Source organism: Canis aureus, chromosome 1 (genome assembly GCF_053574225.1).
Source record: "Canis aureus isolate CA01 chromosome 1, VMU_Caureus_v.1.0, whole genome shotgun sequence".
NCBI lineage: Eukaryota > Metazoa > Chordata > Mammalia > Carnivora > Canidae > Canis > Canis aureus.
This window is the reverse complement of record NC_135611.1, coordinates 118,719,638-118,733,445: the sequence shown is the minus strand read 5'-3', so window position 1 is coordinate 118,733,445 and position 13,808 is coordinate 118,719,638. Positions and strand designations below refer to the sequence as shown.

At 37.0% G+C, this 13,808-nt stretch overlaps 1 protein-coding gene across 5 annotated transcripts in view; it reads left to right on the top strand.

Annotated features, from left to right (window-relative positions):
• Positions 1-12,273, top strand: part of LSM14A (LSM14A mRNA processing body assembly factor) — a 55,624-nt gene extending 43,351 nt beyond the window's left edge. For 2 of the 5 annotated variants that reach the window (XM_077855741.1, XM_077855703.1), the window contains exons 5-11: positions 189-365; positions 648-713; positions 3,531-3,713; positions 3,815-3,986; positions 4,964-5,195; positions 9,371-9,429; positions 10,355-12,273. In XM_077855741.1, coding sequence (XP_077711867.1) covers positions 189-365; positions 648-713; positions 3,531-3,713; positions 3,815-3,986; positions 4,964-5,195; positions 9,371-9,394 — 854 coding nt within the window. In that variant the 3' untranslated portion in view covers positions 9,395-9,429; positions 10,355-12,273. The remainder of the gene's footprint in view (positions 1-188; positions 366-647; positions 714-3,530; positions 3,714-3,814; positions 3,987-4,963; positions 5,196-9,370; positions 9,430-10,354) is intronic. The other 3 variants (XM_077855720.1, XM_077855713.1, XM_077855731.1) reach the window with 3 other exon arrangements.
• The last annotated feature ends 1,535 nt before the right edge of the window (positions 12,274-13,808 follow it).

The following is a 13,808-nucleotide window of genomic DNA, read 5'->3' as shown; positions in this document are numbered from 1 at the left end:
TTACTAGCCTAGTGACCTAGCCCACTAAAGATAACCAGTTTTAAACTCTGATCTAATAAATAGATAAATTCAGATTTGTGCTAAAGATATAAATTAGAAATAAAACTGTAGGCATTTTTTTGAGGGTCTAGATTATTTTGAAATCCCCAGAGGATAGGGTAGTTTCTTATCTTTTGGTTACGTTTTAGGTCGTTCAAGCCCTCAGTTAGACCCTTTGAGAAAAAGCCCAACCATGGAACAAGCAGTACAGACCGCCTCGGCCCACTTACCTGCTCCAGCACCTGTTGGGAGAAGGAGCCCTGTATCAACCAGGCCTTTACCATCTACCAGCCAAAAAGCAATAGAGAATCAAGAGCACAGGCGAGGTAGAACTTTAGCTGTTTATTATTCATTAATTGACTGATCAACATTTTCCATTCACCTTATTTTTCATTAAAAAGATATATTGTATATGAATGATCCTAGAAGGTTTAAACTGAACTTGATAAAATGTTCAGTCTTTCACACTTGACTCAAAGTGTGATGGTGGTGGGGGTATAGACTTGTTGTTTTTGTTTTGGGTTTCTTTGTTCTTCCCATTTTGAACTTCACAGAAGTTTTTGATTTTGTGTCCTGAGCTCATCTGTGACTTTGTATATCTTTCATAGCTGAAGTACACAAAGTTTCAAGACCAGAAAATGAGCAACTCAGAAATGATAGCAAGAGACAAATAGGTAAGTTATTTGAATCTGAAAGCCATATTCTGCACTTCCCAATTAGAAAGAACATTTGATGCATAATTGCTATTAAAAAATTAAAGCCTGTAGAGTGCCTGAGTGGCTCAGTGGGTTGAACGACTGACCAACTCTTGATTTTGGCTCAGGTCATGATCTCATGTGTTGTGAGATGGAGCCCCATGACAGGCTTCATGCTCAGCAGGGAGTCTGCTTAAGATCTTCTCTCCCCCTCTCTCAAATAAATAAATCTTTTAAAAAAAAATAAGTGAAAGCCTGGTGTTGGTGACTAGGGACTTTCATTGTGGTAACAGAACATTTCTTTATCTTGGTTATGATAGTCATTATATAGATGTATACATGTAGCAAAATGTTATATAACTACATATAAAGAGACACCAGAAAATGAGTATCTGCAAAACCTGTTGAAATCAGAATTAGGTTTATAGTGTAATTATGGTGTGCCAATGTCAATTTCCTGGTTTTGGTAATGTTGTTAAGGAAGATATTACCGTTTGAGGGGAAGCTAGATTATGGGCATATAGGACCACTATATTCTATTTTTTCAAATTTTTTGTGTCTAAATGTCTTAAAAGGTATTGTTTTTTTAATCACCATTACATTGCTGGAATAAACTGTAGTTGATGGTAGACAGTTGTCTTTCAGTATATTGAATTTATCTGCCAGCAAGATTTATGCACTTAGAGTTACATTGTCACGTGGTTTCCTCTTTAGTACTGTCATTTGTATTTTATGTTTTTATGTCAGTTTCAAGTTAGCATTATAAAATTGTTTTCATTGTTTTCTATACTTTTAGGAGGGGAATTATCAGTACCTTGAAGGTTTGAGGTTTTCCCATTATAATGATTTAAGCCCTGAGTTTTTTGGGTTTTTTTCAATAGTTGTTCAAGAACTTTTAACTGCCTTTTATGATTATTGAGTTAATAAGATTGTACACTTTGTTTTGTAATAACATTTATCCCGATTCATTTATTTTATTAATACTTTCAAATAAATCAGGAAAAATTATAATTTTGGATGTCCAAGTAAAAAATAAAGGTAAAGCATAATCACCTTATTTAGATAATAATTAGAAAGTGATCTTTAATTTCAGAAAAATGTATACTGAATTTTTCCTGCATGTTGCTCTATGTGTTTTTGTACGTGCTGTGTGCCATGAATACAAAGGGTTTGGTTTGATTTACTGTATTTCACTTTTTTTTGTTTTGGGAAAGAAAGAACTTCTCAAAATAAGATAATTGCCATACTACCATCATTTAAAAATCATATAAAGTAATAAATAAAAGTACCTTTAAGTGCCCTTCAAAATTCATCTCCTAAAGTTCATTAACAGAACAGAGACTATTCTTTCCGACCTTTTTTCTTATGATTTTACAAACATAGACTGTACTTGAACTTTTTTTAGAAAACAGATTATGCTATATTTACTTCCTTAGCTTGTGGCCAACATGTTTTTAATAATGAACTTGAATATTTTAAACATCCTGCTTATCTAGATTTAAGTGTCTGGATATGCTGCTGTGGTTTTTTGTAGTTTGTTTTCTCAAATGTGGGCATTTTGCCAAACTTCAGTGAACACTGAACACAACCTGTCTGTTGCTGTGTAGTCACTTTCTGATCTTTGTCACTATTTTCACATAATTATAATCATTGAATTCATATTCCTTTGTGCTCTGTTTCTGTTAACTCACATTAACTACTGTTCCATATTCCTCTTTTATTTTTTTCTTAACTCTTCCTCTTGTGTTGGGTATTTAGGTTCTTGAGTTTTCACTGTAATATATGCTATCTTGGTATTCCATTATCGTACTTCATATAAATTTTGTTAGCATAGTAGAGAAAGGATAGATACAGGAAAACTTGAATAATATGAAGCCATGTAGAGGGTGACAAGAAAGGTGAAAGAGGAAGTGGTTGGAGTGGTTGAGACCTGGCAGTGCTTTTGTGTTATCTGTGATAATGTGTGCTTATTAGTAGTATTTGTTTATTTTCTTATTATAAATCTTAGTTACTGTGAGCCTTTCAAAGAAGATTTCCTAAATTTTGAGAACCCACTATGTGTTTGACACTTTGTAGGAATTAGAACTATAAGCAGAACAGAGCCCTTCCCTCAAGGAGTATGACAATAATTTACTACAGAAGTCTCCGAAATAGTTTGGTTTTGGTTGTGCACGCTGAATAACATGTATGAGTGTGGACCCCATAAATATAAATTTCATGCGCACTTAGTCCTTTATGTATTAAGTATTAGTGAAATTTAATTTTTTTATTTTTAATAATTTTTAGAGATTTGTTTATTTTTAGAGAAAGTGTGGGGGAGGGGCAGAGGGAGAAGATCTTAAAGCAGACTCCCTGTAGAGCATGGAGCCTGATGTGGGGCTTGATCTCATAACCCACAAGATCATGACCTGAGCCAAATCCAAGAGTAGGACACTTAACCAATTGAGCCACCCAGGTACCCCACTTCATCTTTTTTTTTTTAAGATTTTATTTATTCGTTCATGAGAGACACAGAATGAGAGAGGCAGAGACATAGGCAGAGGAAGAAGCAGGCTCCATGCAGGGAGCCCGATGTGGAACTTGATCCCGGGACTCTGGGATTACGTCCTGAGCCAAAGGCAGATGTTCACCCCGCTAAGCCACCCAGGTGTCCCCAATTCATCTTTTCTATATAAACACTACAAAGATAGTAATGTGTATAGAGACTTCTAAGCATTTTTGTTGTTGACCGTTTTTTTAAAGACCACAGTAATAGCTTCCGTCTTAAATCAGCTTATTCTCTCTTTATTGATATAGTTCCAGGTGCTCCTTCAGCTCCAAGGAGAGGGCGTGGGGGTCATCGAGGTGGCAGGGGACGATTTGGTATTCGACGAGATGGTCCAATGAAATTTGAGAAAGACTTTGACTTTGAAAGTGCAAACGCACAATTTAACAAGGAAGAAATAGACAGAGAGTTTCATAATAAACTGAAATTGAAAGGTGAGTTTTCACTTTTCTGTTCAGAAAATGTTATTTGACTTGTGAATTGTGGATGTTTAATATAAATCTTGACTTTATGGTATGTGCTTCTTTTTTATTAGAAGATAAACTTGAGAAGCAGGAGAAGCCTGTAAATGGTGAAGATAAAGGAGACTCAGGAGTTGATACCCAGAACAGTGAAGGAAATGCAGATGAAGAAGATCCTCTTGGCCCTAATTGCTATTATGACAAAACCAAATCCTTCTTTGATAATATTTCTTGTGATGATAATAGGTACAGTCTTTAAGCTGCTCTTATGAAGTAATTTCTTATAAATTCACAAAGTTTAATGAATACTTAAATATAATCTAATGACTAATTTTTTTTAATATGTTATTTTGCTAAAAGAATAATCCGTACTAAAATTTTCAATGATACTACTCTTTGTGAAGAAGAAATAACCATATACTTTTGTTTAGGGATGCATTCACATTTGAAATTAAACAAAACATTCCTCTAACATGTGAGACCTTTTACTTTACTCCCCTACAGTGTAGTTGAAATGGAGCCATGGCCAAAAGTGCTAATGTTACTTTGAAGTTTGCTGATAGAGTAAAACTTGGCTGTATGGCAGCAAAGGTGGGCCCAGAAAATTGTCAAGTTTAAGGATCCAGTTTAGCAGTTCAGTTTCTGCTACCCATTCCAGATTTTTCTTCTCCTAACGGTAGTTTGGTGCCACCTGGTGGCAGTTGTCTACTTCAGCATAAACGTGAATGGGTGATACTGATCTGAGTCCTGCAATTGGCTGTAGGACAGCACCAGTGGCAATTTAAACACCTACATCTGACCGAAGGTCCATGGATTGAGCCAGGAGTACTAGAGACTCGGGGACTTACTCTCCTGCTCCCAGCTTCCTGAGACAAGAGTTCCCTCTCTTGGCTTTGTCCTCTCATATTGGGGCTGAGAGAAAAGTAGAGTCAATTGCCAATCCTATTATATTTGAATTCCTGTTATATTGAGGGTTGTTACGAATTTTGTTTCATCAGCTATATTTGAAAGAAATTAATACTGGTCGTATTTTCACATGAAGTTTAACAATTATTATGGGAGCGTATTGCCATGGACAGTTTGTGATGACTTAGATAAGGTACTTATTTTTATTTCATCTTTAGGAATTACTTTATCCTTAATTTGGGAATTAGTGCCACAAAGTTTTGCTGGAAAACATTCTTAAAATGTCATACACTAGAGATTATTTGTTCTTCTAACAGAGAACGGAGACCAACCTGGGCTGAAGAAAGAAGATTAAATGCTGAAACATTTGGAATCCCACTTCGTCCAAACCGTGGTCGTGGAGGGTACAGAGGCAGAGGAGGTCTTGGTTTCCGTGGTGGCCGAGGGCGTGGTGGTGGCAGAGGTGGTACTTTCACTACCCCTCGAGGATTTCGTGGTGGATTCAGAGGAGGTCGTGGGGGCAGGGAGTTTGCAGATTTTGAATACAGGGTAAGTATTTTATGCTTTGGGATGGGCATGTAGTTTTATGAAATTTTATTTATTTTGAATGAATATTTTTAGGATATTTGTATAACTTTCAATTTGTTTAGTGGGGGATGAGGTTGTTTATATCATTTTAAGGAACAGTAACTTCTTGTCTAGTGAGTCCAAAGTTTTTAACTGTTTTTTTTTTTTCAACTGGAGGAAGTAAGGGATAGAAATGAGATTGGGATGGGAGGGGTCTTTATTATAGAGCCATGGTTTTAGATGTCACAGACTAGTAAAAATTTCCCCCAAAAAATGTATTAGAGATTGACTTGGGTGTTTTGTTTTGTTTTGTTTTGTTTCTCTTTTGGAGGCATGGGGGATTACTGAAGAAATTTTACCAAAAAAAACTATATCACATTACCTTTATTTCATATTGCAAAGTGTGCTTCAACACCAAAAGAGTCTAGAAAAGACATACTGCAGAATAGAAAGCCTCCAAAGCAGCCAACATTGATACAGTATTTTGCATGTAGTAGGCATTGTTCTAAATGTTTTTCACATATTACCTCACTTAAATTTCACATAAACTCTAAGATATCAGAGTTATCTTATCACTATCAAGTGATCAGATTATCACCACTTTACAGATGAAGGAATAGAGATACTAAATACCTTGTCCACAGTCAGCTCATAAGTGAAGCTGTGAGGTCTTGAGCCTAGTAAGTTTGTTCCTGAAAATTCAGCTGCATTTTCTATGGTTTTCTTATTTACCTTGGTCTTAAAAATATTGTGATATATTGGCATTTTAGAACTGCTGCTAGAAAACTGTGTAACTCTGTATAGTATGTTTATATGTATAATTTATTGAAGAGAGTCTGTAAATGAAGTCAGTGTCACTTTCACTCTCCTAGTTTATTGATTTTTAGGATCAGTAGAAGAAGGTTATATAATCACAGAAAGGATCAAAATCCCCTTATAAACAGATCTACTAGGAATTGCAAAGGGAAGCTGGAAATAAAAAGACCTGCTGGCAGAAATTCACTGTCCATTATTTGAAACTGGCCATTGTTGAGATCCCTCTGGAAGGATTAATTTTAGTGGCTTTGGCATCTGGTCTGTTAATTTTGACAGCTCTGATTCTGTATCATCTAGCCAAGACTACTGAAAATTAGCGTCAAGTCATTAAGCTATCCAGCCATGGTGGCTTGGTGCAGCTGCAGAATTTGTAACTTGCAGAATTGTCATTTTAGCCGAGAGACTATGTCCTAGGAGTTACAGAATGCCATTTGCTTGTCACTATGTCCTATACCTACTACTGCTCTTCCCAGTGGCCTTTTGCTTATAGAATTCAGTAGCCTTTTCACAAATATTTGTCCTTAACCCCTCTGAAGTATTTGACACTGCTAACCACCCACCCACCTTGGAGTCTTTCTTCCTAGTTTTGTAAAAATATTATTTGGAGTGTTTTTGTTTTGTTTTTATTTTTAAAAATAATACATGTTCCAGGGCGCCTGGCTGGCTCAGTTGGTAGAGCATGATCTTGGGATTGTGACTTTGAGCCCTATATTAGGTGTAGGGATTACTTAAAAATAAAATCTTTTTTATCTTTTTTTTTTCTTTTTTATCTTTAAAAATAATATAAAAATAATAATAACACATGTTCCTCAGCAGAGCCTGTTTAAATACATCATGAGCTGCTTCTCCAGGTCAGAAGTCTTGTACTGGCTCTTGTCCTTTTTGCCATTTGGACTCCCCTTTTCTTTATTCACTCTGCTGCAGATATGTGGACCACCTTCTTGGTCTTGTTCAATGCCAAGCTTATTCTTCTATCAGGACCTTTTCACCCATTCCTTCTGCCTAGAACATTCAATTTGCTCCTTAGAAGCGTTCATGCTCATATTTGCACACTCTTCTTCCCCTTCTTCCTTCTCCCCCCTTCTCTCTCCTTCCCTTTCTTTCCTCCTCCCCTGAGCTTGTTGATTCATAGCTTTTAATCAGTTTTTCAGCTTGGACCTTGTGTGCTTTTCTCTGTCTTTATATGCTTTATGTTCTTTGATCAATTTAAACTTGACCTTCCTCAAAATGACTTCACCATCTTCTTGCCTCCCGTGGCACCACCCCAGCATCTGCACTCGCTTAACAATTTGGCAGTAGCCCTTTTCCACATTACCACATTTGTTCCCATGCAGTGTCCCTGCCCACTACCATAATAACCCACTGACTGGTCTGCAGACGTTCCCTCTCTTTACCTCACTTGAGGCATGTCAGCTACCTGTTGAAGAGCCTATGACAACTCCTTGTTGAAGACCACATTGAGTCCACTGGGCTTGAGAAAAAGTACATTTTTTTTTTTTTTGAGAAAAAGTACATTTAAATTAAACTTGAATCCTGATGAGAATTCTAGTGATTGTTGCTAGTATGACAACAGTTGAATCGTTAAACCTTTCAGGCCCTCAGTTTTTACATTTTTGGAAAGAGTTATACTTTTATCAATATTTTAAAGATCACTAAAATCTCAAGTTGTAAAGCATCTGAGAGGTCTGAGCTCCTGGCCAAGCCGTGAGTCCTGAAGTATCCCTTAATGGCACTGGCAGCTTACTTTTCCTAAGAGCATCCATCCCACCCCAGGGATGGTCTAATTAGTAGGATTTCACAATGCGAGTGAAGAACTTTTCCCCTGTATCTTCACTCTTAGTTTAACTCTACCCTTATAAGTGCACAGAATATAAATACTCCTCTTCGTGATAATTTGCAGATAATTTGAAAAAACAGCTGCCATGTCGTCTCTCAGATTGGACTGTTATTTTTCATTATCTGAACAGACATCAATAAACCTTTGAATAACTGCTGTGTGCATGGTACATGCATTTATTAATTGAAACCTATTGAGTTCTTCATATTCAGCATGCACTGTGCTGGATAGTAGTGGTAAGCAAAACAGATGCAGTCCCAGTCTTCTTGGTGTTTTAGTTCAGTGGGGAGGTAGACATATCTAAAAGTCAAGGGGTTCCCTTTTACACCCTACACCCTTCACAGTCTTGTCCAAAGTTTGCTCTGTCCTTGGGAACTTTTCTTCCTTCTGGCACTAATTTCTTCCTTTTCTGACTCCTAGGTATTGGCACACATTTTGAATACATTCAATGTTCCTTATTTCATGTGTTTTGTTCTGCGTTTCCAGCTAGATAAGAGCCTCTTGGCATTAGTGAACGTGTATTTTACTTTCATTTTCATCAGTGGACATGGAACCATAATGGGTTAACGTGAGTGCCCACCATGTTGATTAGGAATACAGTAATTCAGCCTTCAGTAAGGTAGAAGGTCCATTGGTATGGCTAGTCCTTGATTGTGCATTCCAATGTTAAATGACCCTTATGTCTGCCACTAGAGCCCTTGCCATTTCCGCAGTCGACAGCATCTAAATCATATCACCTGGCACCTTTAAAAGCAGAGATAGTGAGGGATCACTATTACATGAAGGAAATTTACCTTCAAGGATTAAATTCCTTTCTAAAACTACATCTAATACTTCTCAGAAATGGAGGTCAATGGCATTTCCAGCAGCTTTCATATAATGAGTTGACTTTCTTGTTTGTGCTCTGTTGTCATAAATCATTAATTTTGAGGTGAGCATGGGCAAGTCTGGTTGTTTAATGGAAACACAGGCAGTAGGATTGTAGATTTTAAGAACTTCTTAAAAATACCAGCCAAACTATAAGCTCTCTCTCACTGTACCCCCAACAGATAGTAGGAAACCAAGGACCCAGAGAGGTTAACTCTCTTGATCTGAGTACAAGCTAGTAAAGCCAAAAACTTAACTCTCATTGCCCAGTTTTCCTTAAGAATAATGTTAGAAACATAAACTTGTGCTGAGCTTAGTGCTGGGGTGTTTTGTGGAGATGGGGGACAAGGAGATCAGGTTGGGTGTAATAAAAGTATAGTCAGCTGCTGACTATACTTTTTATATGCTGCTGTTAAGGAAGCTACCATGGGAAGTGAGACAAATTACCTTCCATTTGAGTCTATTTCTTCAGATAGGGTCCAGAGACAAAGAGATAACCAAAATGACTCAGCATGGTACTCTCTCTCCCTTTCCCCCTTTTATTTCCTCCTCTCTTTCTTTTTCTCTCTTTGCCTCTCCCCCTCCCTTCTCTCCCTCTCTCTTTTTTTTTTTTTGCTTTCTTTTTTTTACCTTTCAGAAAACCACAGCTTTTGGACCCTAAAATAGGTCTGGATTGATCGTACAACTTTCTGAAAGGTAAAAAAAAAAATTCGGGGCATGTGAAAGTTGGCTTTGGTGTGGGGGACTATGGGGTGGGATTATCTTCAGTTTATTTCTTTCTGCACCAGTTTACACCATGCCATTTGTATTCTAATTTAATCACATTGTACAAATGGTTTGGTGCCATATACCCAGATAAAGTTAAGTCTTTATTTAACATAGGAAATAATATGTTTCTAACAGGGTGAAAAATCAGGTATGCGATAACAACTAGTCCTGAGGAAAACAGCCCCTGGCTCTGTTGTAATGTACAGGACTTTAAATAAGAGTTAGTCTCATTGGAAAGCTAAAGGCTCCTTGAGATTTTTGTTTTTTCCCTGTCTACTTTTTAAAAATTACCCAGTCAACTCTGATTTTCAGAACTTATTTTGAATTTAAAAGTTATCCTTTAAAAATGAGCTTCTAAATCATTGATTTCTCCCAGCATGAGACTTTGGAGAAAAATGTTATTTTACTGTCTGGGTATTTTATTGCTTAGTAAAGACATCAAAGACTTCAGGATCTTAATAATCTTTTTCCAAAGTATGTTGTCATTTGTATTTGATGAGCTTAACTACTAAGTTGAAGGTTTAATTAAGTTCTGTTATTGTACTTAAAAATTATTAAGATGCAACCAAAGATAGTGAGGTGTGCCTGTATCTTATGGGGCTGGAACCAGACCACACCATACCACCACTGCTGTAACCTCTACTAACTGGAAAATGAAGTTAACAAATAATGAGCCACTTATGGGTGTGGAAGTCAAAATGTTTCTTGGAAATTAGTGAAATGCATTTATATGTGAAAGGGAAAGGAGGGTATATTTGAAAGTAATGGGAAACTTAATACTTAAGTAAGTTAAAAGTACTTATTAATAAACCAGTAATTTGAAACATGAGCTAATTATTTTTTTCCTTTTTAGAAAGACAACAAAGTTGCTGCATAGTCTACAAACAAGTCTTTGAAAATAGGTGAATTTCTAGCTCTTCATGGTCCTGAGAATTGGTTTCAGTCTTTGAGAAGAATGAAGAAGTGAATTTGCTGTATATTTGTCACCAGCACTGGGTTTTTGTTTGTTTGTTTGTTTTTCTGCTTAATTTCAAAGATTCAATGCAGTTACTTTTGGGGGGAAGGCTCATCTTTAAAAATGAGCATTAAATATATTTGGAATAGCAGAAGGTTAAGTAATTTCTTATGTATAGTTAAACTACAGCAGTACTTCAATGGGACTTATAAGTATTTTTTCATCACTGAAAGGAGTTTTCTTATCACTAAATTGTATTTGGCAATTATTGTAAGTTGCCTGCAGATAGGGCCGTGATACTGTGTTTTGAGCCACAGAAGGTTGTGTGTATGTGTGTGTATGCGTGCGTGCGTGCGTGTCTCTTTCTTTCTTTCTTTTTGGAAATCCTGTAATATCCCTTTTGAGGTAGCTTATTTCGTCAATTAATTAGGGTGCTGGATGGTAGAGAATTTTGTCAGTCAACTATGTACACACAGTAAATACTGTTTCTTAGGCAAAGGTAACTTTTTTATATAGTTGTAAAATTCCATTATATTCCATTGCCAAAGAAACATTAAGAACTTTGTATAGCTGTATAAAAAGCAACTAATTTTTTAAAGAATAAACATTTTAAAGTCAGCAAACATACTGTGTCCTTGCAGAAGTTGATGTGCTGAGGAGGAGAGCTATGGGTGGTGGGTCTTTTTTCATAGCTTTCCAGGCTTGAGATTTTTGATTTTGATTTTTTTTTTTTTTTAATGTTTGGAACATAAATGAAGATTTGATACATTCTTCCATTATCTGAAAAGGATAAATTCCTCCTACTCACTGTAAGAACTTCATTTTATAACAAATGGCATATCACAGGATTTGTCCAAATAATAAATATTTTCAGTATATGAATGTAAATAATCATAGATAAGAATGTACTTAGCTGTATTTTCAAATAAGTACCCTCTCCCCTTTTTTAAGACAATAAAACTGGGCATCGATTAACCTGTTCTTCCTGATATGCCTAGAATTTCGTCCTGATAACCCTGATTCATTCCATTATATTTCAAGAGGATTCAGAGTGCTAGAAATTATTTTGGCAGCCTATAAGATATCCTAACACTGGTCCTTGGGCCTGTGGCCCACAAATGACTCGATAATAGAGTTCCTTGCTAATTATAAATCACTAGTAAATCTTTTTGATATTTTAAGCTATAGTGGGGGAAAAAATCTGGCCACTTTTGTGTTTTTATGAAGGCCATGGAATAAAGGGATCCAAAGATTTAAATATTTTTATCTATTTTGATTTTTGTTAACTTTCTCCTTAAAGTATTCAGTAGTGATAAAGATGTGGGAAACTGCACTGTAGGAGAATTGGAATATTTAAAGATGGTTGATATTTTTAATTTTAATTTTATATCTTTTGTATAGCTCTACAAGGAGATGTTTTGTAATTTGGTTTCGTTTAAGGTCCAGTACTTGGCAGCCATAGTTTAGATAATGTTGCTTAATACTGTTTGCTTGCATGTTAACAACAAAACCTTTTGGAGGACCCACAAATCATGATCTTGAACACATTTCCGAAGCATTCTGAACATCAAAGCAAGTGCTCTGATGATACTTATGTAGACTGTTTGAGACGTCCTGGGCCAGTTTCAAGAAAAGCTGTAAATACCAGTACTACATGCTCTGAAAGTATGAATTCACGTGTTTTCCAAACCCTCTGGGTCACTAACTAAGGCATTTGGTGTCCCAATAATAACTGGCAGCATGGCATACCTGCAGTGCACCTTACAATATTAAAGCAAGGCTTTTATTCTAAGACAGAATAAAACTGTTAAATAAAACATGTTCGTCAAAGTTCTTTCTCTTTAAATAGTAATAATATCATCTTACGATAGAAAGAAACATAATGAAACACCTCTTTTAAGTATAAGAATGAAATTATGGTTATGTTTATATTCCCTAAAATAACTAAATTAATTTCTAACATTTTGCCTAAGATTTATTTATTATTGTAGGTGTTAAGGTAAAGCTGGAAGCCCCCTGTCCCCACTGGGATGCAGAGTGTTCTTGAGTTGCAGTCCCCATCTTGAGGTGAGCCAGCTAGGGCTAAAATGCTCTCTCTGTGGGCAAGCAGGTGTGAAAGAGCAGAGAGGGAAGGGCTGACCCCTAACCTCATTTTTTGGTCAGACCACTTCTCCCCCTGAAAAGCAAGACTTACTGTAGAGGTTAGTGAGAGAGGTCAGGAGTGTTAATCCAGCTCAGTGGTTCTTAATCAGGGATTGGACTGATATCCCGAGAGCATTTAGGAGTGTGAGGGCTGTGTTTTGGTTGTCACAGTGACTAGGGACCACCACTGGCATTTAAGAGTAAGAGCCAAGGGGGATCCCTGGGTGGCTCAGCTGTTTAGCGCCTGCCTTCCACCCAGGGCATGATCCTGGAGGCCCAGGATCAAGTCCCATGTCAGGCTCCTTGCATGGAGCCTGCTTCTCCCTCTGCCTGTGTCTCTGCCTCTGTGTGTGTGTGTCTCTCATGAATAAATAAAATCTTTTTTTAAAAAAGTAAGAGCCAAAAAAATAATAAGAGTAAGGGCCAGCGATGGCAAAAATCCTACACTATAAAAAAAAAATGCTGGGTGGTGCCACATAGCTATCCAGCCCAAAGTGCCACGGTGGCCCTTCCAATCTGAGAAAATACTGGCTGAGGTCTCTCTACATGAAAAGATCATGAGTGGGGAATTAATTCTTTCCCTCCCCAAAATCTTTAAAAACATTTACTGAAAAAAATTGTCTTTACATGGAATATGAAAGGACAAGGTATAAAGGGACCTTACTTCCAGTGACACAATGTTTTGGAAAGCCATTATCATAGGAATTCCCAGTTCATCCCAGTCTCTCTCAAGAAATGGTTCACAAATTTCTTCTCCACATCTGCTGAGGAGCATTTTAAAGTACAAATTCCCACATCCCACACCTCAAGAGTCTGAACCTGAAGTTCCATAGAGGAGTCTGGGAACCAGTCTGCGTCCCACAGGTAGTTCTTCTGATCAGCAGGTTTAGAAAAACAGCTTTAAATCAGCATAGCCAACCCACCTCGTGTAGCCTCCTCCTTAAAGGGCCTTTGTAAAGTTTTCACAGTAGGATCACTTTACCATTTCCCCATCTTTCCAAATCCAGTACAAGCACATTGTGACTGGGGCAGGAAGAGCGGGAAAGGACTAAGGAAGGAGAGGCATTTCTACAGGACAGTATCCAGGGGGAAAACAGGGAGACAGAGACTCAGATTTCCTATGGGTTTGGCTGATTTGAGCACTGAGACTTCGTTTTTTATTTTTTTATTCCATACAGGAAAAGGGTGTGTGGTGTTGTTTCTGTGTCTC